Source organism: Peromyscus californicus, unplaced genomic scaffold, assembly GCF_007827085.1.
Source record: "Peromyscus californicus insignis strain IS unplaced genomic scaffold, ASM782708v3 Scaffold_4__1_contigs__length_199733344, whole genome shotgun sequence".
Taxonomy (NCBI): Eukaryota; Metazoa; Chordata; class Mammalia; order Rodentia; family Cricetidae; genus Peromyscus; species Peromyscus californicus.
Window position 1 is genome coordinate 71208400 of NW_026294562.1, and position 22301 is coordinate 71230700.

At 47.3% G+C, this 22301-nt stretch overlaps 1 protein-coding gene across 1 annotated transcript in view; it reads left to right on the top strand.

The window, feature by feature from the left end:
• The first annotated feature begins 1293 nt into the window (after positions 1-1293).
• Positions 1294-22301, top strand: part of Cpxm2 (carboxypeptidase X, M14 family member 2) — a 113378-nt gene continuing 92370 nt past the window's right edge. Inside the window, exons 1-2 of the mRNA XM_052714768.1 lie at positions 1294-1739; positions 11959-12057. Of these exons, the coding sequence (XP_052570728.1) occupies positions 1424-1739; positions 11959-12057 (415 nt within the window). The 5' untranslated portion in view covers positions 1294-1423. The remainder of the gene's footprint in view (positions 1740-11958; positions 12058-22301) is intronic.

Consider the following 22301-nt stretch of genomic DNA (forward strand, 5'->3'; position numbering starts at 1 on the left):
CCTGGGTTCTATAGGAAGGCAGACTGAGCAAGCCATGGGAAGCAAGCCAGTAAGCAGCACCCCCTCCATGGCCTCTGCATCAGCTCCTGCTGTCAGGATCTTTCCTGTTTGAGTTCCTGTCTTGACTTCCATCAATCATGGACAGTGCAGTGCAAGTGTAAGCTGAATAAGACCTTTCCTCCTCAACTTGCTTTTTGGTCATGGTGTACTGTTGCAGCAATAGAAACTCCAACTAAGACACTATTTCCTAGCTGGAGGTAGGAAAGATAGGAGTGATTTGAAGGTATAGCTTAGATTTGACCTGTGAATACTGACTCAGAGATGAAGCAGGCTGCAAAGAAAGACCCAGAGGCAGGCCCTGGCAGGCACACAAAGCAGGAGGCTGCCTGCAAAGCGGTCTCGGCTAAAAGCCAGTGGATATATGGAAGCCATAAGCACTGCTGCTAGGACCTGACTTTAGCGACACACTGACTGGCTATGAAAGCCATTTCCCTTCCAAAACTCTAATGAGTCTCTCAGCCACCACCACCTCACGCCTTGACTTCAGCCTGGTGCTGCTGCCCCAGACACTTAACCTATGAGTCAATAAGTCTCTTGTTTTAAACCCGTCTCGATTACTTAGAGGAGCCATAGAATATTGCTGCAGACCCTGAGTCCCCAGCATCCCAGCCTGGAGAGAAGCTGGGGCCACTAGCTTCCACTCCACTAAGAGAAGACTGAGAAAAAAAGAACTGAGGCATGTTGTCCAAACGTGGGGGCACTTTATCAAAGGGGAGCGACACCAGGTTTCTCCAGACAGGCCTGATCCTTGAAAGAGCTGAATGCCCTTTTGTAACTTATGAAATAGTGGTCTTTGGCTGGCCCCATTCTCTCCAACAGGAACACTCTGAAGGGGTCCAATGGTCCTTAGGCCCTGCTCCCAAGGAACTTCATCCAGGGAACCTGGGGTTCCTGCCTAGGCTGGGGGCAGCAAGACAGGTGGGAAGCCTGCTGGGCTATCTGACCTCAAGATTTCAGGCCAGTCTTAGATTTGCCCTGCAAAAAGAAGTAGTGGAAGGCAGCCCCGAAGTTCCCTCCCAAGATCAGCGTGCCCCACGTCTGAGAAGGGGTGCCCAGCAGGACCGAATGGGAAAGACAAGGAAGGCTGGTTACAGTCCTAGAATGAAGGGTCCTCCAACACCTGCAGGGGAGGCCCGGGCAGGAAGAAGGGCGGGTCTGCCGGCGCGCCTCGCCTCTCCTGGGCGCGCCCCTGCCCGCCCAGCTCCGGCCCAGCCCCGCCCGTCTGGCCTGTCCCACCCGCCAGGGCCCGCCGCATCTGCACCCGCTGCAGCGCCCGCTCCCCTGTCCCGAGCCACAGCGGTCATCTGTAGCCCGGTCGCTCCCGGGAACCTGGACCCAGCCCAGAACGAGGGGCCGAGTGGGCATGGCCTGTCCAGGGGCCGCCTCCCGGGCGCTGGCCCTGGCACTTGTGGCGGTGGCCTTGGCTGGGGTCAGAGCACAGGGCGCAGCCTTCGAGGAGCCTGACTACTATGGCCAGGAGCTCTGGAGACGGGGCCGCTACTATGAGCATCCGGAGCGGGAGCCGGAGCTCTTCTCGCCTCCACTGCATGAGGGCCTCGGGGTGGAGAAGCAGGAGCAGCAGGAGCAGCACCAACAGGAGCCCAGGCCGCCCAAGAAGGCCGCCAAGCCCAAGAAGGTTCCTAAGAGGGAGAAGGTGGTTGCAGAGACGCCTCCAGCAGGTAACTTTTTGCATCGGGCGGCCCGAGGGGGCGCCCGTGATCGCCGCATTCCAGGGGACACCTGGCTTCCCGGTATGTCTCCCTGAGTGATCCCAGCCAAAATCCTGTGGTGCTGGCTACTCACTAGAGACTGCATCTAAGCTAAGCCCAGCTTTCTCTCCCTGCCTCCTCAGGCAGAAACAGAATTGTGCACTTTGAGAAAACTGCCTGGGGAGCAGGCCCCGGTGTCCCAAGAGTAAGTCTATTGCTTCTTCCTGCTCTGTTTAGATCTTCAATCTTCAGAGTTTTCTTCAGAGTGATTTCAATCAGTCGGCATGTGACTGGCTGGTGTTATTTGGCAGATGGTCTTGGCAAGGCTTGGTCAGTGACCTTTATTCAGGCAGTGCCCCTTCTCAGTTCCCTCCATACCCGTCAGGGGCCCCTTGAATCCACTATGCACAGGATGGCACAATCCCAGCTGGAGACTTTGGAGTACTCTTGGTCTTTGTAGCAGCCAAGATTCTGCCTCCTTGGAAAGGGCAGACTACAGGAGCCCTGGAAAGTTCTGAGTGACTGGCAGCCTGGGGTGAGCGATCCATCCTTTGTGCCCATCTCCTTTTCCTTAAGAGATTTAATTAAAATCCGTCTTCACTTTCTTCTGGTCCAGCCGTTATCACAAAACCTGTGAAGAGGACTTTCTCTGAATTGTTTCAGATCGTGATTGCTTGGTGTAGGAGTTATGTTCCTACTATTTCAGCCATGCGGAGCCAGCAGGACAGTGACCAAATTCTACGGTCTTGCAGGGTCTTTGCCTGAAAAGAGAGTCATGTGCTAGGTCACAGAACTCTGAGCTCAGAAGTGGTTTTCATTTGGTTAACGGATACCAAAGTCATCAACCAGGGTGGCAAGGGAAGATGCAAACACACTTGAGGGGCTGGTCCCATTTGAGTACCACCTTTGTATATGGCTGAATCCCTGCCATGTGCCATTGACAGTATAGGACCATAGGGGCTTCCCAAATTTTTTTGGAGGGGGCGGGTAACAGGGATTAAGATGTAGAAAGCTGCAGTGACTTGGCATCAAAGGGTGGGGATAAGACACTGACTTTAGTAGTGTCCACTGGTCTTCGTGGCTGAGGAAAACAGCTACCCTTGTTATGTTACATATGAGAAGCTTTAAGCTCAAACAGGGGAAGAAACTCATTTTGTCACTGTCCTGCTTGGGAGCCTTGAAAGCCCACCTTGTCAGCCAGGTCTTAGGCTTGCTGTTTGGGGACCCGGAACTTGAGTACCGCTTTCTGGCCTCAGCTGCTTCACCTGCAGATAGAAAGAACAGTGTCTGCCATCGCATTTTCCTGTGTCGGATGAAGCCAAAGCCTTTCACAGCATCCTGTAGGGTGCCCTAGGGACCAAGAACATAAGGCAACCTGGTCCCTCCTCCAAGGACCTCACCGAAGTTGTGAGACTTTGGGGAAATAATCACAGGTGTGCTGAGAGTTGCATTGAACACGGGATGTCAGGAAAATAAGTAGAAGGATGAGGCCAGTGCTTCCCAGGGGGAGATGGCCAACTAGGCTTGCTCCGTGAGCTGCCTCTGTTTGGGTACTCTCGGTCGTGACCAGTTACAATCTTTCCTGAGAGCTCAGAAAGTTGCAGCCCAGCCTCAGTAGTGTCCCCCACTTATGTGTCTGGGGGCTCAGCTATTGCAGCCCAGAAGTGGTTCTTCTTCCTTCTGGAGCATTGGCGGGTATCAGCCTTGGAATGGGGTCTCTGAAGGAGAAGTCAAGTATCATCCGGTCTGTGAAAAAGGGTCATTTGCTTTTAGAAAGACACCTTGCAGAGAAAGGTTGGCCGGGGACCAAAGAAAGTTAACTGTTCCTGGTGAGTAGTTAGCCACCTGAGTCCTGTCTGTAAATGCAAGACACATCCGGAAGCACCAGAATCAGGCTTAGAGGCCTTTGGGGAGCTGCTTCCTGTCTCATCTCTATTTTAGCCATTTTCCTAATGAATCAGGTGGGATGTCTTAGAGCTTCCCCAGATAGGACAAGTGTGACATTCATCAAATAGTTAAAACTAATATCTCTCTTTCTCCCTCCACTCTCCGCCACCCAGTGTGGCATGCATGCTTGTGTGTGTGTGTGTGTGTGTGTGTGTGTGTGTGTGTGTGTGTGTGTGTTCAATAAAACTTCCAACTGTGGACTCCATGTAGTAGAGGAGAGATTAAATTAAAATGATCTTGGTTGGGGGACTCAGAAGAATTTGTCCACTTCAATTGCACAGAGAGATGATTCTATCCCACCTTAAGTGGTGGTATGGTATACATGATGTTCATGGTGTCACAGAGGCACTGTTCTGTGTGGTTGGCTATTTTATGAACAGGTTGCCAATCTTAGGAATGTGCTTGAGGGGAGGGAACCTGGGGATCTTGTCTGGGGTGTTAGATGCAAACTTCTGGAATTTACTGCATTGCTATTGAATGCTGGGTTCCAGGACAGGGTAGGCACTGGGGTGGGAGCAGAGGGCAAGATAGAGAGATAGGTGAGAGCAGAGAACTGACTTGGGTATCACATTTGGAGAGAGTGAAATGCTTTCCACTTAGCTCTTGGGAGCATAGAAGTAGGAGTTGATAAAGGAGAAATGGGAAAAGTGTGTGTGGTGGGCACTAATAGGGCATATGTGTGGATCCCTGAGGAGGCTGGTGCAAAGGCTATTCGGTCTGGCTTTGAGTTTTGGCTTTGATCCTTGGCAACTAGAGAAATGCCCTGTGGATGCCGTGTGCTGATATCTATGGAGGTGGCTTGGAGAATGGAATCCTTTGGCCAATTGGGGGGTAGCAGTGAGCATCCTCCTGTGATGGTTGGTTGTCAGCTTGACACACCTGAGAAGCAGGAACCTCAGTTGAATAATCACCTCCATCAGATTGCTCTATGGGTACATCTGTGGGGGACTTTCTTGATTGCTAATGCGTGTAGGAGGACCCGGCCCACTGTGGGTGGTGTTTTCCTTAGGCAGGTGGTCCTGGGCTATGTAAGGACAGTAGCTAAGAAAGCCAGTAAATGACCTTCCCCTGTGGTCTCTGTTTCAAGCTCCTGCCTTGAACTCTTTCCCTAGCTTTCCCTGATGATGAACTGTAGCCTGTAAGTCAAAAATCAATCCTTTCTTCCCCAAGGTACTTTTGGTAATGGCAACAGAAGGCAAATCAGAAACACCTACTCTGAAAAGCTAAAACTTGGAATGCTTAAAAATCTGAGCCCTTTGAACACCAGTACACTCATGGTGATTATGCACCATGAAGCTTTGCTTTAACTCAAAGCTACCTCCAGGCTATGTGTGTGGTGTATATGATACATAGATTAATTCCATGGTTGGGGAAAACCATGAAATCTGAAGTGCTTTTGTTCTCAAGAACTTGAATCAGGGATGCTTAAGCAGTATTTCATTTTCAATGGAGAAGGGCCCCACTGTACTGAATGGAAGAGAACACTGAAAAGCGTTTACTGAAAGTTTGGTTTAGAATAATTATAGACTCATAGGAACTTACAGAAATATTATCATGAGGTCCCATGACCCACCCCTCAGTTCCATCAATGGGAAATCTTAGGTAACTCTAGTGTAGGTTCCCTAACCCTGACACTTCCAGCACTTTGGACTGAGTATACATGTGCTGGGAGGCGGGGGTGGGGTGGGGGGTTGGGTCCTGTATATTGTAGGATGTACACCTTTGACCCATGAACTACTACAGGAACTTCCTCTCAGCCCTCACAAACAGAAATGCCTCTAGACATTGCCAGCCATCTGCAGGGGGCTGAGAATTACCACTGGGTATCAAAAGCATGATATAGAATGTTATACTTACTGTGAATTAGATTGTAATATTATATTTCAGAAGTTTCTCCATGCCATTTGTATATGTATGTATATATGCATGTTTGTGTGTATATGCATTTCAGTAGTTTCTCCACGTATGCATGTGTATGTGCATGCATGCATGCCTTTTTTTTGTTTTGTTTTTTTGAGACAGGGTTTCCCTGTGTAGCTTGCGCCTTTTCTGGATCTCGCTCTGTAGAGTGGGCTGGCCTCGAACTCACAGAGATCCGCCTGCCTCTGCCTCCCGAGTGCTGGGATTAAAGGCGTGTGCCACCACTGCCCGGCATGCATTCATGTTTATGTATGCGTATGCACATGTGTGCTTGTGTGTGTATGGGTCCACCAGGATATAGGACCATGGAATCCTTGTCTGAGGCCTTTAGTAAGCATCAGTTTATCCCAGAATCTTAGAACTTTTAGGAAAGTAAACGGTCACAATGCAAATTCCTGTCCCCTGCAGGGTTCAGACAATGGCTGCTCAGCCTTTGCTCCACCCCTCTCCAGATGAGGTCTTCCCACTTCAAGGCCATCTACTCATTGGATGGGCAGTGCTGATTGCTAGAATATTCTTCTTCATAGACAACCTCCTTCTAACTCTATTTATTCAGCTGTTTCTGGTTGAATTCCACAGTTTCTGCAGTTGGAATGCTTTGTGGTCCCAGGAGTGAGCCTCAGGTCTCTAGTTTTCATTATCCAGCATGAAGAATAAGGTAACAGCTCCACGGGGGTCATGCCAGTGGATGTAGGGTGTGCTTATTTTGGGTTGCCTTTGAATTGTGGCCACGCTCCTTTTAGAGGATGAGATGTAGCCAACTGATAGACCACAGTTGCATAATTCACCTGCCTTTTCCACCCACATGGCAGAAAGAAACAAACAAGGCTGGGAATAAGGGATTTGAATATTGTTTTCTCCCCTCCTTGGCTTAGGAGCTGACTCGAATATGGTGGCTTCAAATCTGATTTCCCACTGACTCCTTTGTCTGTACCATTTCCAGGCACCGGCTAGAATGTACCACTGTTTGGATCTGAACAAACCCACATGGATCCCCTAGTCCGGAGCTAGTCCCTCTGGGATGTGCTGAATGTGGAGGGAGCCATTTTTTGTTTGTAGGTCTATGCCCGGAATCATCCAGTTTGTGTTTAGTATGTGTTGTGTCCCGGCTGTCAGGGGAAATAAAAAGGTGGCGATTTGTGCATATTTGCTTGTAAACAAAGCTCTTTCTGGGTGAGCTGTTGCTGGTTGGTGCAAAGGGCTTTCCTGTAAAGCTTGGCCTGGTCTCTTGTTAGGAATGTCCTAACTTGGGCAAAACTTAAGTGTGAGGAGGAGGTATTTGTCAATATTTCAGTAGTGCTTTTAATAAACCCGGGGAGTGTCATTGGCATACTTAAAGAACAAGAAAGCCTTGATGGCTGCCTACTTGCTTTAGTATCAGACCTGAAGTATTTCATCCAAGTCACCTCCCTGCAAAGCTCCAAGGAAAAAGATGGATTGGGGCAGGGGGAAGCATTGCTTTCTGAGGTGCCGCTACCCTTTCCAGAACCCTTTCCAGAACTCTTTCCAAAGCTAACTCACCGCTGGCCTGCTCCTCCTGCCTGTGCCCATGGCTCCGGAAATTAGGGTTTTGCCTGGATGAGAGACGATGGAGACCCTACAGGGGTGGAAGAAGCCAGATTGCATGCTGTAGTTCTAAAACAGTTGTGGCATTTCCCCCATCTACCTCTTGTGTCTGCAACTGCCAAGTCTCAAGGTGACCGTGCTTCATTCAGACTTGGGACAAAACCAGTTTTAGCTCCAGAGGCTGGATTTTGTGGTGAGGCCTCTTTTGCATGTCCCAAGGGGCTAGGAAGACAAGTGCTAACTTAGTGTCACCCAGCAGTGACAGGTTCTGTCCTCTGAGACCCTCTCAGGTTCCTGTTCATGCAGCTGCCACTTGGATTGTGAAATCCTGGAGTTAGGTTTCTTTGACATTGGGCAAATATGCACAAATCGCCACCTTTTTATTTCCCCTGACAGCCGGGACACAACACATACTAAACACAAACTGGATGATTCCGGGCACAGACCTACAAACAAAAAATGGCTCCCTCCACATTCAGCACGTCCCAGAGGGACTAGCTCCGGACTAGGGGATCCATGTGGGTTTGTTCAGATCCAAACAGTGGTACATTCTAGCCGGTGCCTGGAAATGGTACAGACATGGAAATGGCTGTGGGAAGGGTTAGTATCCCTAAGTGGCTGGCCTCCATCTCACTAGAGATGATGGATGGCTAACATGGCAAAGAATACCTACCTTCATGTGTTAATCAGCTTCTGATGCCATAGATTTGGATATACTATATACGCCATGCAAAGCATGTGCAATGCTCCCTGGTAAGCCGGTTGAGGATTCAGAGAAAGCTAGGGACAGAACTGTGCTCCTTACGGGCACATGTGACTTTCCAAGCCTTGGTTCCTCCATGGAGGATTGTGTCAATAACACTCACATTTCCTGTTGAGGTGTGAGGTTAGATGGGTGTGGCCCCCTTGGTTCTGACAGGGGTGGGTGGGGCAGTTTTGTGTCACCTTTTCCCTGCTCCTGGAGTACCTGCCAGGTGGTGTCCTACAGACCCTGACAGACAATGCCCCTGGGTTGTTGGCACCCCTTTTCTCCTCGTAGCCCCTTTCCCTCAAGCTGCATGCTTGCAGCACATGTCTGCTTACCTCAGCTTGTTCTTGGCAGAACCCAAACCCAGGCAGATAGGTGCTCCGGGTACCTGCAGAGCCTACAGAGGGCCCACACTCGCCTGCATGCGCCTGCCTGCGTACCGCTGGTCCTGGGGTATTTCCTTAGAGACAAGGAACTTCCACTCCATACCCTGTTTCCTCTGACACTGACTATCCTCAGAACTGGAAAAGGGCACAGGCTGTCCCCTCTTTGTCCTTTTCCTGCTCCTATCTGCATAGAGCAGGGACTTGTTTTTTTATTATATTTTTTGACATTATAATATAATTACATAATTTCTCCTCTCTCTTTCCTCCCTCCAATCCCTCTCATGCACCCCCTTGCTTTCTCTCAACTTCATGGCCTTTTTCTTTAATTGTATATACACTATATATATATATATGTATGTATAGATATATAGATAGATATATATTCCTAAATGCGTAACTACAACCTGCTCAATTCCTACAATGTTACCTGTACGTACATGATCTCAGGGCTCACACTTGGTATTAGATAACCAGTTGGGATGCTCTTCACTGGGAAACCGTTGCTCCTACTCTCGGCATTCCCTAGTTGCCCATCGTACTGTGTCTAGGATTGAGTCCCCTTGAACTTTTCCCCTTTCATGTCAGAGTATCCACCGACATTGCCACTGTTCAGGAATTGTTTGGGCTCCTCTGTTGCTAAGACTTCATAGAGACAGCCTGTCTCACATTTCTAGGAGACACAGTCCTGGGAGGTGTCCTGCTCCTCTGGCTCTTACACTGTTTCTCCCTCCTTTTTTGCAACGATCCATGAACCTTAGGTGCAGGAATTATGCAGTAGATGCATCAGTTGGGACAGGGCGCCACATGCTCTCTTGTCCTCTGCATTTTGATAGGTGGTGGTTTCCTGTAATAGTCTTTATCTGTTGCAAAGAGAAGTTTCCTTGGCGAGGGGTGAGGAATGCACTTATCTATGGGGATAAGGATAAATGTTTAGAATGTAGTTAGAGATTATGCTGGTTTAATAAAGAGCTGGATGTAGGTTCTCCTCCAAGATCCATGTCTTCACTGCCCTGAGTGGCTAGCTAGGTTTCCAGGACCAGGCATGAGTGAACTTTAAGTCTGATTAGAGAGTGGTTAGTTACTGCCAGAGCGTGTGTACCACTGTCGCGCCCTTAGGGCTATCATGCCGTGCTGGACTTCACTGCGGACCACAGGCATCACAGCTGGGGAGGACTTTTGTTTGCTTCCCTCCCTAGAAGCTTCATAATGCTGTCTGACACCACGAAAACCAGTCCTAAGGTAGGAAGGAGGCTTTCAGGTCAGATCCAGATCAGGTCTCAAGTTAAAATAATAATTAAAATAATCCCCTGGGGAAGCAGAGATAGGAGGCTCCCTGGGACTGTTGGCCAGGCAGCCCAGCCTGCTTGGCAAGCTCCAGGTGAGTGAGAGACGCTGTTTAAAATTGGAAAAATAAAAAGTGGCCGGTGCAGAACAACTGAGGCTGTCCTCTGATGTCAACATGCATGCGTACAAAGTTGCTTGTGCACTCCCACACATGCACACACACACACACACACACACACACACACACACACACACACACACACACACACACACCTCTTTCCTAACACCTGAAGGAGGAGAGAGACCTTTAGGTTGCATTTCTGGGGAGCTACTGAGAGACCCTCATGTAGAACCTCCTGCCATGGGTTCCTTACCATGAAACAGGCAAGAACTGCCAGAGCCCTGGGTCAGCTGCCCACTTCAGGGGGAGTGCAGCAGAGCTCTGTGGCCTGGAATTTCCTGGGGAAGCAGAGACTGCAGGGAAGCAAAGGCTTTTCAGTTTGGGGTGTGTGTGGTGGTGGTGGGGCATTGCTACTGTAAGCTCCTTGTGCAGCAAGGGGAAAAACAGTTTTCTATTAAGCCAGAGGAATTATATTTATCGTGGTACACCAGAATAGAACATGTGGCCAGCATTAGTGGTGCAGTGCGCTACTTTTAAGGAATTCTGCACTGTCACGCGGCCCAGATGGAGATGCTGATTGGATTCTGGCTCCTTCTCCGAACACTATTTCCCCTTCTCTTTCTTCTTTCATCTGTACAGACCATATGGTGCCTTTCTTGTTCTGGGGGAGGAAGGGTCTATGGCAGCAGCCTTGGTGCTGGCAGGGAGGGACCTTTGAGCTGGTCACTAGCACTGTTACCTCCTGAATGTCAGTGACCTTGGGAAGTCCTCTTCCTCACTCTAGGTTCTTAGCCTGTGAGTTGAGACCTCTTTGGGGGGGTCACATGTCACATGTTTACATTATGATTCATAACGGTAGCAAAATCACAGTTATAAAGTAGCAATGAAATCATTTTGTGGTTGGGGAGCACAGCATGAGAAACTGTATTAAAGGTTTGCAGCATTAGGAAGGTTGAGAATCATTGCTCTAGGCCTTTATGTTCTCCACTGTAAAATGCCCTTCCTGTCCTCAGAGGCTTGAACCTTGCAGTGAACATGTCTTGTAAATTTTGGAGCCTGCTAGCTATTAGCAAATGGGATAGTGTTAGTGACATGTGGGCCTTGGGATAATGCTGGCCTGGTAGAGACAACAGCTGTTTTTTGCACCCTGAGTATCTCACAGGTATCATTTTATGCCCTCGCTCTAACTTCCTGTCTGTGTGGCAGGCTCTGCTACCTTCTTCTGTTGAGGAGGGGAAGAGGTAGAGAGGTCAGGCTGGTGCCCTTGGGGGTGCCCTGGCTGTACCTGTCTCCCAAGTACCACCCTGGACTGTGGGTGGATCAAACCTCTTCTCCTCTCTGGAAGGCTGTACCCCTAACCCTGAGCTGGCTAGTTTTTATACAGAGGCTTTCTGAAGTGGGGACCATTCTGTATGCATTCCTGCCCTCAAAGCCCCAGGTGATGAGCTAAGAAGACAGGCTTGCTTAGCTCCTTTCCCGACTGGATCCTGCTTCCCCTTCCTTTCCCTCAGAACTTCCTAGACAATGAAACCCCTGCATTAGGCTTTGCTTAGTGGCAACTTGACTCTAGACAGATGCTATCAGAGCCTCTCCAAGGAGGATTCGATTGAAGTGAGGAATCAGGAAAGGCAGTTTTTAAGATGATGCCAGAGCTGAGACTTGCAAGATGAGAAGGAGCCAATTAGCTTGAGAGTAGAGGGGTGGGTGCACCCATGGGGGGGACAATTTATGCTTTGTTGTTAGGACAGGGGTAGGGGGACAAAGTGAGGAGAAACTGAAAGGTTAACAGGGTCACATCAGGCTCCCAGGTCACTCCCCAGTTAGTGAGCAACTGACTCACAGGTCCCCAAGCCATGGCCTTGGAGAGAGTTGGGTGTACGAGCTCAGCATGGGGAAACATGCTAGCTTTGATGTCCAAGTCCAGCTTTGGCCTCCAGTTCCAGCTATTACTCCTAGTGCTTCAGGGAGCCTCAGCAGCGTTTTGTAGGCTTACAATACTTAACAGCATGCAGTTGTGCATGGGTCTCATGAGGGGTGATTATCTCCATATGTACTGAGCAGCCTCTTCTTTAGCCACAGACCCCTTAGAGTCCAAGGACCTGGGGCTGGAGAACTAAGCAGGGATCGACTGTCTGCAGGAGAGGACCATGAGTTCTCACATCCAGAGGCTTGTCTGATACACGGAGTAACAATATCGTTCTCTCTTTTTCTTTCTAGGTAAAAATAGCAACAGAAAAGACAGAAGAAGCAAGAGTCTCGAGAAAGCTGTCCGAGATGATCACGGTGTCCCTGTGGCCCATGAGTATGTCAGAGAGAGTAAGTGAAGCTCTTGGAGGGTCACTGCCCCATTTCTGTCACCTGCCCATGCTGGGTGCAGGCAGCTGGCATGGCTGTCTGGTCATATACATCCTGTAGAGGTATTGTCTGGACCTGTGTCTATTCTTAGCCATTGTGCAGGAGTGCAGACATCTCAGCAGCTCAAAGTTCTCTCGGGACGTTGCTGCCCCACAGAAGTTTTCCCCATTGAATTGCTCAAGTCATTTCCAAGTTTTCTGTCCCCTCCCTTAGACTCTCTCACTTGGAAGTCCATATCATTGTGATCTCTTAGCTGCCCATAGCCTTGGTTGTGTATTTCTTGTCTCTCAACTCAGCACAGGGTCTCTGGTGGCATCGATAAAGCTTTCTATTCCCAGAATCTGTAATACTAGACCTGACATCTTGCAGCCATGTATAATCACTTACCCTAGTATGTTCAGCGGTAGGTGGTAGGGGTGGGGGTAATGGCTTGATTGCTAGAGTGCTCGCCTCACATGCATGAAGCCTGGGGCTTCATCCCAGCACTGCACACACCAGATGTGCAGCTAGAAGACCAGCACTGTAAGACTAGCACTGTGAGACCAGCACTGTAAGACCAGCACTGTAAGATCAGCACTGTAAGACCAGCACTATAAGACCAGCACTGTAAGACCAGCACTGTAAGACCAGCACTGTAAGATCAGCACTGTAAGATCAGCACTGTAAGACCAGCACTGTAAGACCAGCACTGTAAGATCAGCACTGTAAGATCAGCACTGTAAGACCAGCACTGTAAGATCAGCACTGTAAGACCAGCACTGTAAGATCAGCACTGTGAGACCAGCACTGTGAGACCAGCACTGTAAGACCAGCACTGTAAGACCAGCACTAGGGAAACAGAGGCAGGAGGATTGGGGATTTAAGGTCATCCTCAGCAACACAGAAAGTTGTAGGACAGCCTGGGATATATGAGATACTGTCTCAAAAAAAAGCAAAAACCAAACCCAAAAATTATAGAAAAAGAATGTTCAATGTTATAATTTCTAGATTCATGGAGGAACACTGACCCATTGGCTGTAGCTACAAATATTCTTAACTATTTGTCACTATTATTGTACTAAACTTCAACATTCAGGATAATTTTCTGCTAATATTAGTAATAGTGACAATTTATTAAATGTATATGTAGTTGCCAGATGTTTTGCTCAGTGTCTGACCTTCCAGGCACCCTGCTAATCTCTGTGGGTATCACTACCATCACCATCATCATTACCCTCCTCTTCTTCCTCTTCCTCCACACTCTGTAGATTAAGGGAGGATCCTTTGGTCAGGGTTGCATAGCAAAACAGAGCTTAAAATGAAAGATTCCAAGGTTGTTGTCTTTTTGCTTAGTAATGACAGCAGACAAAAAAAAAATCAGCTCAACATTTTACAGATTTGCATAGGACTCACTCTCAGCTGCCACATCTGCTCAAGAGGTGACTGTCACCAGGGGAGTTGCACATTCCCTTAGGTACAATGTCAGGGTTTGGGGCTGTTTTTCTAACTAACAACCTGCCAACAAAGATATCACTGCTCTGAGTACAGTGCATTCTAAGGTTGAGAGAAATCAATTCTTATGAGCTTCTCAGTCATTTAGGGACCTAAATGTCTATTCCATCTGAAGGTGAACACTGAGGTGCCCACTGGAAGGACCTTGTCCCTTGGAAGGATGTGTTGAGTGTACAGTATGTAGCTAGGGCTGCTTTTCCTGGGCTCATCCTGAGGCTCAGGTCCCTTAGCATCTGTGATGGTTAGCTTTAATCATCAACTTGACCTAACATTACCTGGGAAGAGAGCCCAAATGAGGAATTGTCTGCTTTGGGTTGGCCTGTGGATCTGTCTGTGGGGAATTGTTTTAATTAAGTAATTGATTTGAGAAGATACAGCCCACTGTGGGAGGCATCATTTCCTAGGCAGTGGGTTCTGAACTGTGTAAGAACGGAGAAATTGAAGTAAGCATGAGTAAGTGTGGATGTGTTCATTTCTCTCTGCACTTGACTGTGGATGTGATGTGATTCATTGTTTTAAGTTTCTGCCACCGTGACTTCCTGAGTGATGGACTGTCACTTAGAATAGTGAGCTGAGATAGACCCCTGTCTCCTCTAAGTTGCCTTTTGTCAGGGTATTTTGTCTAGGGCAGTTGTAGCTTCCTCTCTGGTGCTGGGTCCCTCTACCTGCTGGTGGGATGGCGGTGGCAATTGCTCTTTGCTCACGTATACCACCAGGCTGAGGTCGCTTCAGGGTGATAGCCTCAGGAGCACTTTGGAGTTCTTCTGCCAACCAATCTGAACTTGAAGGTTCTTCAGTATCTGGTGAATTCTTGAGTGCTTTCAAACACATTTTCAAACATATTTTGTCCAGATTTTCTCTCAGCAGCTTCAGCAGAAGGCTTGGGTTGGATTATCTTATTTCTTCTTTCCCAGAATTAGAAATTATTAAAATTGGGGAAGGCATTTCAGGAAGATTTTGGAGGCCTGTTTACACACACACACACACACACACACACACACACACACACACACACACACACACCACACACACCACATAACACACACACACCACATACATAACACACACACACACAAATACTATACACATGACATTTCCTCTTTTCTGTCACAGATGCCCTCTCTAACTACATTATTTTTCTGAGTTGACCTCATGGATGGTGTCACTTACCTCAAAGGCAGCCATCACACCTCTAGTTCACTGAGTATCTTAGCTACTGTATTAGCCTGTGGAATTATTCTGTTTTTTCAAGGAGGGATTGATGAGAATCTGAGAGTAAAAGAATAATGACTTCCTGTTGCTCCGCTGAGGGAAGGATAGAGACTGTGGGTGGTGACTAGATGGTTCACACTGAAGGCAGGTGACAGAGCCTTTAAAAGAGTCTGAAGTCAGTGGGGGCAGATGGAAGTCACCCTCAAAGAACTTTCCCAAGAGCAGATGTGTGCTTAGCTGTTATGAGACTAAAGCGCTGTAACAGTTGGGTCAGCTCTCCCAGGACATGATCCACTACTCGGCTGGTTGAGTTCTTGTCACATCCGCATCTCATTTGTGCCCACACCTTTCGCTCTGCGACTTTCCAGTCCCTTCCCCAAAGTTGAGAGCTAGTTGACTTCGGGTTGATCTATGTATCATGTCAGGCTGATAGAATGAAGAGACGTGTCTGTGTGCTGGTCCTGAGCAGAGGATGTAAAAGCCTTTGTCTGTTACCAAATGTCTGCACCTCGGCCACCCGCCCATGTGCTGAGTGGTCACCACTGTTCTTATTTGCTGTTGGGATAATTTACCTCCCCATTTCTGTCCCAGTGTTTTCTGAGAATTTGTTATGAGAATCCTTGTGGAGAGTTGACTGGAAGGAGATTTAGACATCTGCCTACTCCAGAAAGCTACGAGAGAAGGTATCACCAAGTGTCTAGTTTTCTAGCTGGACTAAAGCTGGTGGCACACAGAAAGGGAGGGGTGAATGTGCCCCACGTGGAAGCTATTTTCTCCTTTGTAGTCATCTGATTCCCACGTGGTAGATGTTCTTCCACATCTGGTGTTAGGTTCAAGTAGGTTTCCTTTCTTGAGTCTTGGGCTTCTAGGGCAAGCTTGGGAGTGGTTACAGAATTTTCAACCAGAATTCCCTGAAGTCTAAGACACTTCCGAGCAATGGATAGTTTTGTGGGTTGCAGCAAGTCATTCTGAGGAAATTTTATCTTTTAAAATCTCCTTCAAGAAAAAGTTTTTTTGTTTTTGTTTTTAATTTCAAATAACTGTAGATTCCTAAGAAACTGCAAACAAACAAACAAAAAAATTGAGAGAAGGGTCTGACTTACCTTTCATTCTGCCTGTACCAGTGCTGATGTCTTTACATGGCTGTAGTAAAGTAACAGAGTCAAGAAACTGACTTGGACAAGGACAGACCATATTCAGATTCTGCCAGCTGTGTGTGTGTGTGTGTGTGTGTGTGTGTGTGTGTGTGTGTGTGTGTGTGTATGTGTGTGTGTGTGTGTGTATGTGTGTGTGTGTGTGTGTATGTGTGTGTGTGTTTGTGTATGTGTGTATGTGTGTGTGTGTGTGTATGTGTGTGTGTGTGTGTGTGTGTGTGTGTGTGTGTGTGTGTGTGCAGGACTGTGCAGCTATATTATGTGTGGTTTCTGGAAACACTCCTGTCCCATCAGAGGTTCTTTGTGCTATTCTTTAGAGAAACTCCCCTGCCCATGTTCAAGCCCTGGTTCCTGGCAATGCAGCTCTGTTCTCCATGAGGCTGTAGTTGTAAGACAACGAGATACACAAAATCTTATGCTATGTTACCTTGGAGACTGACTTTTTTACGTTCGGTGTAGATCTCTTTTATTCCTTCTGAATTGGATAAGTAGATCTGGTTTGGTGTTTTTATGATGTAGTAGTTAGGCAAAGTTAAGCTCATTAAAATATTATTGAAGGCTAACGTGTGGAGAGAAACCTATGGGAATGTAAGGATATAACTCATTGGTGTGTGTAATCCCCACACATTGATTTGGGTTGTCATGGACACCACGCAGTGTGAAAATGCATCATTGCCACTGCTCTTTACAAGAAGAAGATTGTGCTAGAACCTCTGACGTCAGCCCTGGCCCCCAACCAGCCAATCGCCTTGCCTCTCCTTAAACACTGCTGTGATCAGAGGTGACAGGCATGGTTTTGAACTTGGTAATATTGGTGGACGGGTGCCGTACACTCTTGTATCTGATTTCCTTTGCTGGCTATCATATTTGTGAGGCTCATCTGTGCTGCTACAAACACTGTGGCTTGTTTATCCTCATGGGTCTGTCATATTCCACAGCAGGACTGTATACCGCGGCCTGTGTACTCATCCTCCTATTGACAGGTATTGATGTGGATTTGACCTTTTGGCAATTACAGAGTGCATTTGGGATCACTTTTGTGTGATTCTTTTGGTGTGTACCTCTGGTAGAGCTGCTTGATCATAGGGAGTGGGTATCTTGGATAAGGACTGGTAGGAGGGGCCTGAGGACACAGCTCAGTTGTCAAAGTGCTTGTTGGGCAAGCATGAGGACCTGAGTTTGGATCTCCATGTTGGAAAGAAAAGTGTTGGGCGTAGAGACACACACCTATAACCCCAGCACAGGGGAGGAGACGGCAGGAGGATCTTTGACGCACTGGCCAGCCAGTCTAGCCAAATTGCTGACCCCCAGGTTAAATGAGAGACTTTCTAAAGACAAAATAAGAGAGAAGCAATAGGAGGAAACACCATGCCTTGACCTCCAGCCTCCATCCGCACGTGCACACAAGCTTACATGCACACTCGAACATGCCCACATGTAACACCGCACACACAGAGAACTGGCAGAGAATTTTCCAAGTTGATTATGACCATCAACATTTCCACCAGCAGTAGCTTTTCTTCCTTCAAAGCCCACATTTGGTCTTGTCAAGCTTCTCTGTTTCATCCATGTTGGTGACATATGCTGCTGTTTTGATGTGGTCTGACTATGTGTTTTCCTGGTGACTAATGGTTAATGCTTCTTTGCCATTAGAATGACTCACTTTGTTCAGCTCCACTTAGGTCACGGTTTTCCTGCCATTCTTCTCATTGATGGGAAGGCTTGACTGGCTGGTTTGCTCTTGTCAGGTAACTGCCTTAGCTTTTCACTCTACCAAGGATGTCTTTTGAATGACAGATGTTCTTAAACCTAAAACAAACCAATCCTTAATCTTTTCTTGGGTGGTTGGTGCTTTTCCATCATGCTTAATTTGATTTTTGCCTTCCCTAAGGCCTTGAAAACATTTATTTCTATCTCCTACTGATAGAGTCTCCTCTTGTATTCCTGTATTGCTGCTGAAATTATTTGATAAAATAGAAATGTGAAGTAAATAATAGTGTAGGCAGACCATGGATGTGGTGACAAGCAGTTTGTTTTGAACTAGTAATTACCTTCTAAGGTCTTTATTAGCAATGTATGAGGAAAAATATGAATTTCCCATGATGACTCATAGACAGTGATTATCAGTCACAACAGCTTCTGATACTCATGTGTTTGGGAAGTATTGGTTAGATGTCAAGGATCCTGTGATGGAAACTCATTTTGGCTTGTGATCGAGGCTCCCAGCCTCTCTAGGGAGGTAGACCAATCTATCTGAGATGGCGGGGCTTTCAGGAGGAGTTTGGCTCCAAGGCAGGGTGAATAGAGAGAGTGGAGTGGTTGGGAATAGAGTATGGGAGGCTTTCCAGATGAAGCAGCCACTGAGCTGGACATCCAAGGTGAAGATAGTTACCAGATCAGACCCTTTGAGGCTGAAGCCTCCTGGGGTAGACTCTGTGGGCTCCACGCTTGGCCTTGCCTCCCAGTTCTCTGAGAATTTCCTTTGTTGGACCCTCAGACCTCTCTCCAGACTTCTTTTACTGTGTAGGTGAGAGATGCCAGCCAGATTCTGGGGGCCCCTTGAGGTTCTTGGCACCTCAGAAGACCTTCCTGAGAGCTGCTGTCATTGACCCACACAAGTCTATGTGGAACTCGGGCATCCATTTTTCTAGGTTCTTCGAAAGATTTTGGTTCTTGGGCTGGTCATTTAGTTTTCTGTCCCAGCAATGCAGTGGGGCAAGTCTTCAAGGTCCTCTTTGATGTGTTGGGTATTAAAGAGCTTTCCAAGGATGATTAGATAAGACCAAGATTAGTTCGTAGACTTCCCAAGAACCTGAGAGACTCCCACATCCTTCTAAGCAGCTCTGGGTGTCTGAGTCAGGCAGTGAGCCACGGCAAACACAATCTCATCGCACAGGAAGCAGCCTCCACACTCTTCGTTGGTTGGAGGGAATGTCAAGTTCAGAAAGGCAAAGGAAAGAATTCCATAAGCAAGTCCTATTGGAGTCATAGGCAGCAATGAAGACAAAAAATCCAAGAGAGCTAGCAACTTATTACTGGGAGCCTCTTCCCCTCTGTTTCTTCAAAAATCCTCTGCTTTGGTAGTAGCAGGCAGCCACAGCAGGCCACAGCTCCTCTCTGCCAAGAGTGGTGACTTTCCTACTTCCAGCCCCTTTCCTGGTGTGACCCCCAATGTCACCAAAGCATTGGTATTTTACTTTGGAGCTTTCAACTCAAATGGGGGAACATAAAGAGTGTACTTGGGGTCTCCTGTCACAGCTGATTTCCAAATTGAACTTGGCTACATCGTAATTATTTAAGTCAGTCTGGTCTCTCCAAGTCTCAGTTTGTTTATGGGTAAGACCGGTTTGTGGACATTGTGAAAGTTTAGTGGCGAGATGTCCAGAGGGCGTGACTCAGAGGGAGTTGCTTGCACGTTAGCCTAATTGCTCATAGATTTGACAAACTTTTCAAGATTTGACCTTCACAGCAGTTCCCTGGGGATATGTGGGACATTGGGAGTGGAGTTTGGGGCTTGGTGCCTCCAAATCAGAATTCATGTGCTATGTATTCTATTTCCTGTTATCTCTGGGTCACAAAGTTGTCCCTGATATTAAAGGCGGTAGGCAGTCTTGGAATTGTTCAAGAACTGATATACAGAGTGTCCTAGTCTCGTTTCTGCTGCTGTGATAAACGCTTAGGGGAGAAAGGTTTTTGGTTTTGTTTTAGCGATGTTATAGGCTGTCACTGTAGGGCCATCACAGCAGTAAGAGCTCTAGGGAGCTGGTCACATCACATCCACGTGGAGTCAAGAGCAGAGAGGATGCATGCCTGCTGGCTCAGCTTGCCTTTTTCCACTCTGATACAGTTCAGGGCCCAACCAATGCGATGGATTCACACACACTCAGGGTGGATCTTCCTATATCAATTAATCCACTTCAGAAAATCCTTTATAGTCCTGTTCACCAACCAATCTGATTTAGACAACCCTTCATGGAGAAGCTCTTCTCAGGTCATTCTAGAGCAGTGGTTCTCAACCTTCCTAATGCTGCGACCCTTTAATACAGTTCCTCATGCTGTGGTGACTCTCCAACCATAAAATTATTTCACTGCTACTTCATAACTGCAATTTTGTTACTGTTATGAATTGTAATGTACAAGTCTGTGCTGTGGGATGTTCTGTATGGCAAATGTGTTGCTAATTAGTCAATAAATAAAACACTGATTGGCCATTGGCTAGGCAGGAAGTGTAGGCGGAACAAGGAGGAGAATAAAGCTGGGAAGTAGAAGGCTGAGTCAGAGAGACACTGCCAGCCGCCATGATGACAAACAGCAAGTGAAGATGCTGGTAAGCCACAAGCCACGTGGCAAGGTATAGATTAATAGAAATGGATTAATTTAAGCTGTAAGAACAGTTAGCAAGAAGCCTGCCACGGCCATACAGTTTGTAAGCAATATAAGTCTCTGTGTTTACTTGGTTGGGTCTGAGTGGCTGTGGGACTGGCAGGTGAGAGAGATTTGTCCTGACTGTGGGCCAGGCAGGAAAACTCCAGCTACAAGTCTGATATGCAGGATATCTGATATGGGACCCCTAATGGTTGCAATCCACAGACTGATAACCACTGTTCTAGACTGTGTCAAGCTGATAATTAAAATTGACTATCGTACACAGCTTGGTGGTAGTGGCAAAGACCTTGCGGGTTGATGAAGAGACACCAGGCTAGAGTCCTTCACACTGGCCTCTGTGCAAAGAATGTCAGCAAGGGACAGAGCTAATGAAGTGACAGCGGGTCCCGTCTCCACTCCCGCAGATGGAGTGCACTGGGAGATGGAGTGGCACCGGGAGATGGAGCTGCATTTGGCACAGGGTGTTCCAAGAGCTGCATGCCTTAAGAGAAAGTAATTTCGTGGCTGGTGACCGTCAGTCTTCTCCAGATTGTGACACATCTCAGATCTCTAATTAATATTTTCCTGAAGATTTTTTTTTTCACACTTTTTGCCATGTTCTCTCACCCACATGCTTCTTAGGATAAGAGCCTGTTTTAAAAAGTGGGAGAAACTCAGTTTGATGGTCAAAGACATGTTTGTTTTTATGGCTGAAGAGAGTTTGTCCTCAGGTGGGTGTGGCTGCTGGCCCAGGGCACTGATTAGTTGGGGCCAGGTCCTTGTTGCAGTGTGGCCATGGAGCAGGGTTTACCAGAATACTGCGATACTGAGGAGGCATGAAGGGCTGTGAATGACTTCCCTGTTTACTTCAAGAACTTTTTTTTTTTTTAAGCCAAATCTCATGTAGCCCCAGTTAGTCTCAAACTTATTGTGTAGCTGAAGATGATCTTGAATGTTTTATACTTTTGCCTCCACTTCTAGAGTGCTGGGATTATAGACATCAGCCATCATTCTTGCTTTTTTTTTTTTAAATACAGTTTCATGTAGTGCTGGATCAGATTTGGGGCTCCATGCCTGCTAGGCAGCCATTCAACTGTTATACATTAGAAGACTCAATATGTAGTAATTACATCATAGTTTGGCGTTTATAATAAATATATAGAATATATAGCTCCAACACAGAGTTTTGTTTTTTCTAAATACTAGTTACAGATACTTCAATGAAGCTTAGAAACACTGTTTCTCCCCTTTACCCGTCACCAGGGCAACCACATTCCTGTCTCTCTGTAGTGTTTCTTGAAGGATATAGGAAAGCCCTCCTTGTTGGAAGGTAGTATTGGGATTGGGATTGGCAGGACAGCTATTTTCTTGACAATGTAAACCAAAGGCTTTGCAACAGTGACTTTGCCTCCTGTTTGGAACCCTTTGGTTAGCAGGATCCTCAGTCTCATGTCTCCAGGGTTTACACACCATTGTGCCTATTTAACTCTGACAATTATTCTATAGTTCCCAGCCAGTGGAAACAAGCACATGTCCCAAGTATTCACATGTCTGAAGGTGCCCTTGATCCCCTTAGCTGTTGATGGGTCATTTAGCTGGTAACCAATTTATGATTTCTTTTCAGTCAGCCCCCTGTATGTGTAAGTCACCTCTGGGTCATCTCACACAGCTGAAGACAGGCCAAGGATCGTAGCTGAAAATGCACCCCTTATCTCTGCTCTCTTCTATGTTTCTGATCTTAAGGAGGTGGAGGTGTGCTTGGAGCCCCTCCATTTATGCTTTGGGTTTTCCTAGGGTTCCATTGCCTTGGGGTTTACTGTTAGTGGCTCTCTTCCCCATGGCTGGAATCCAAAACCTGAAGATGTTACTCAAGGACCAGAGAAGCCTTGGGTGGTGGCTCCAAGAATGATGTCAGCTGCCCCTTTTATATGTAGTCCTCTCTAGTCTTTGCTTGCCCCTCTGGCCACAGGAAAGAGGAACTGC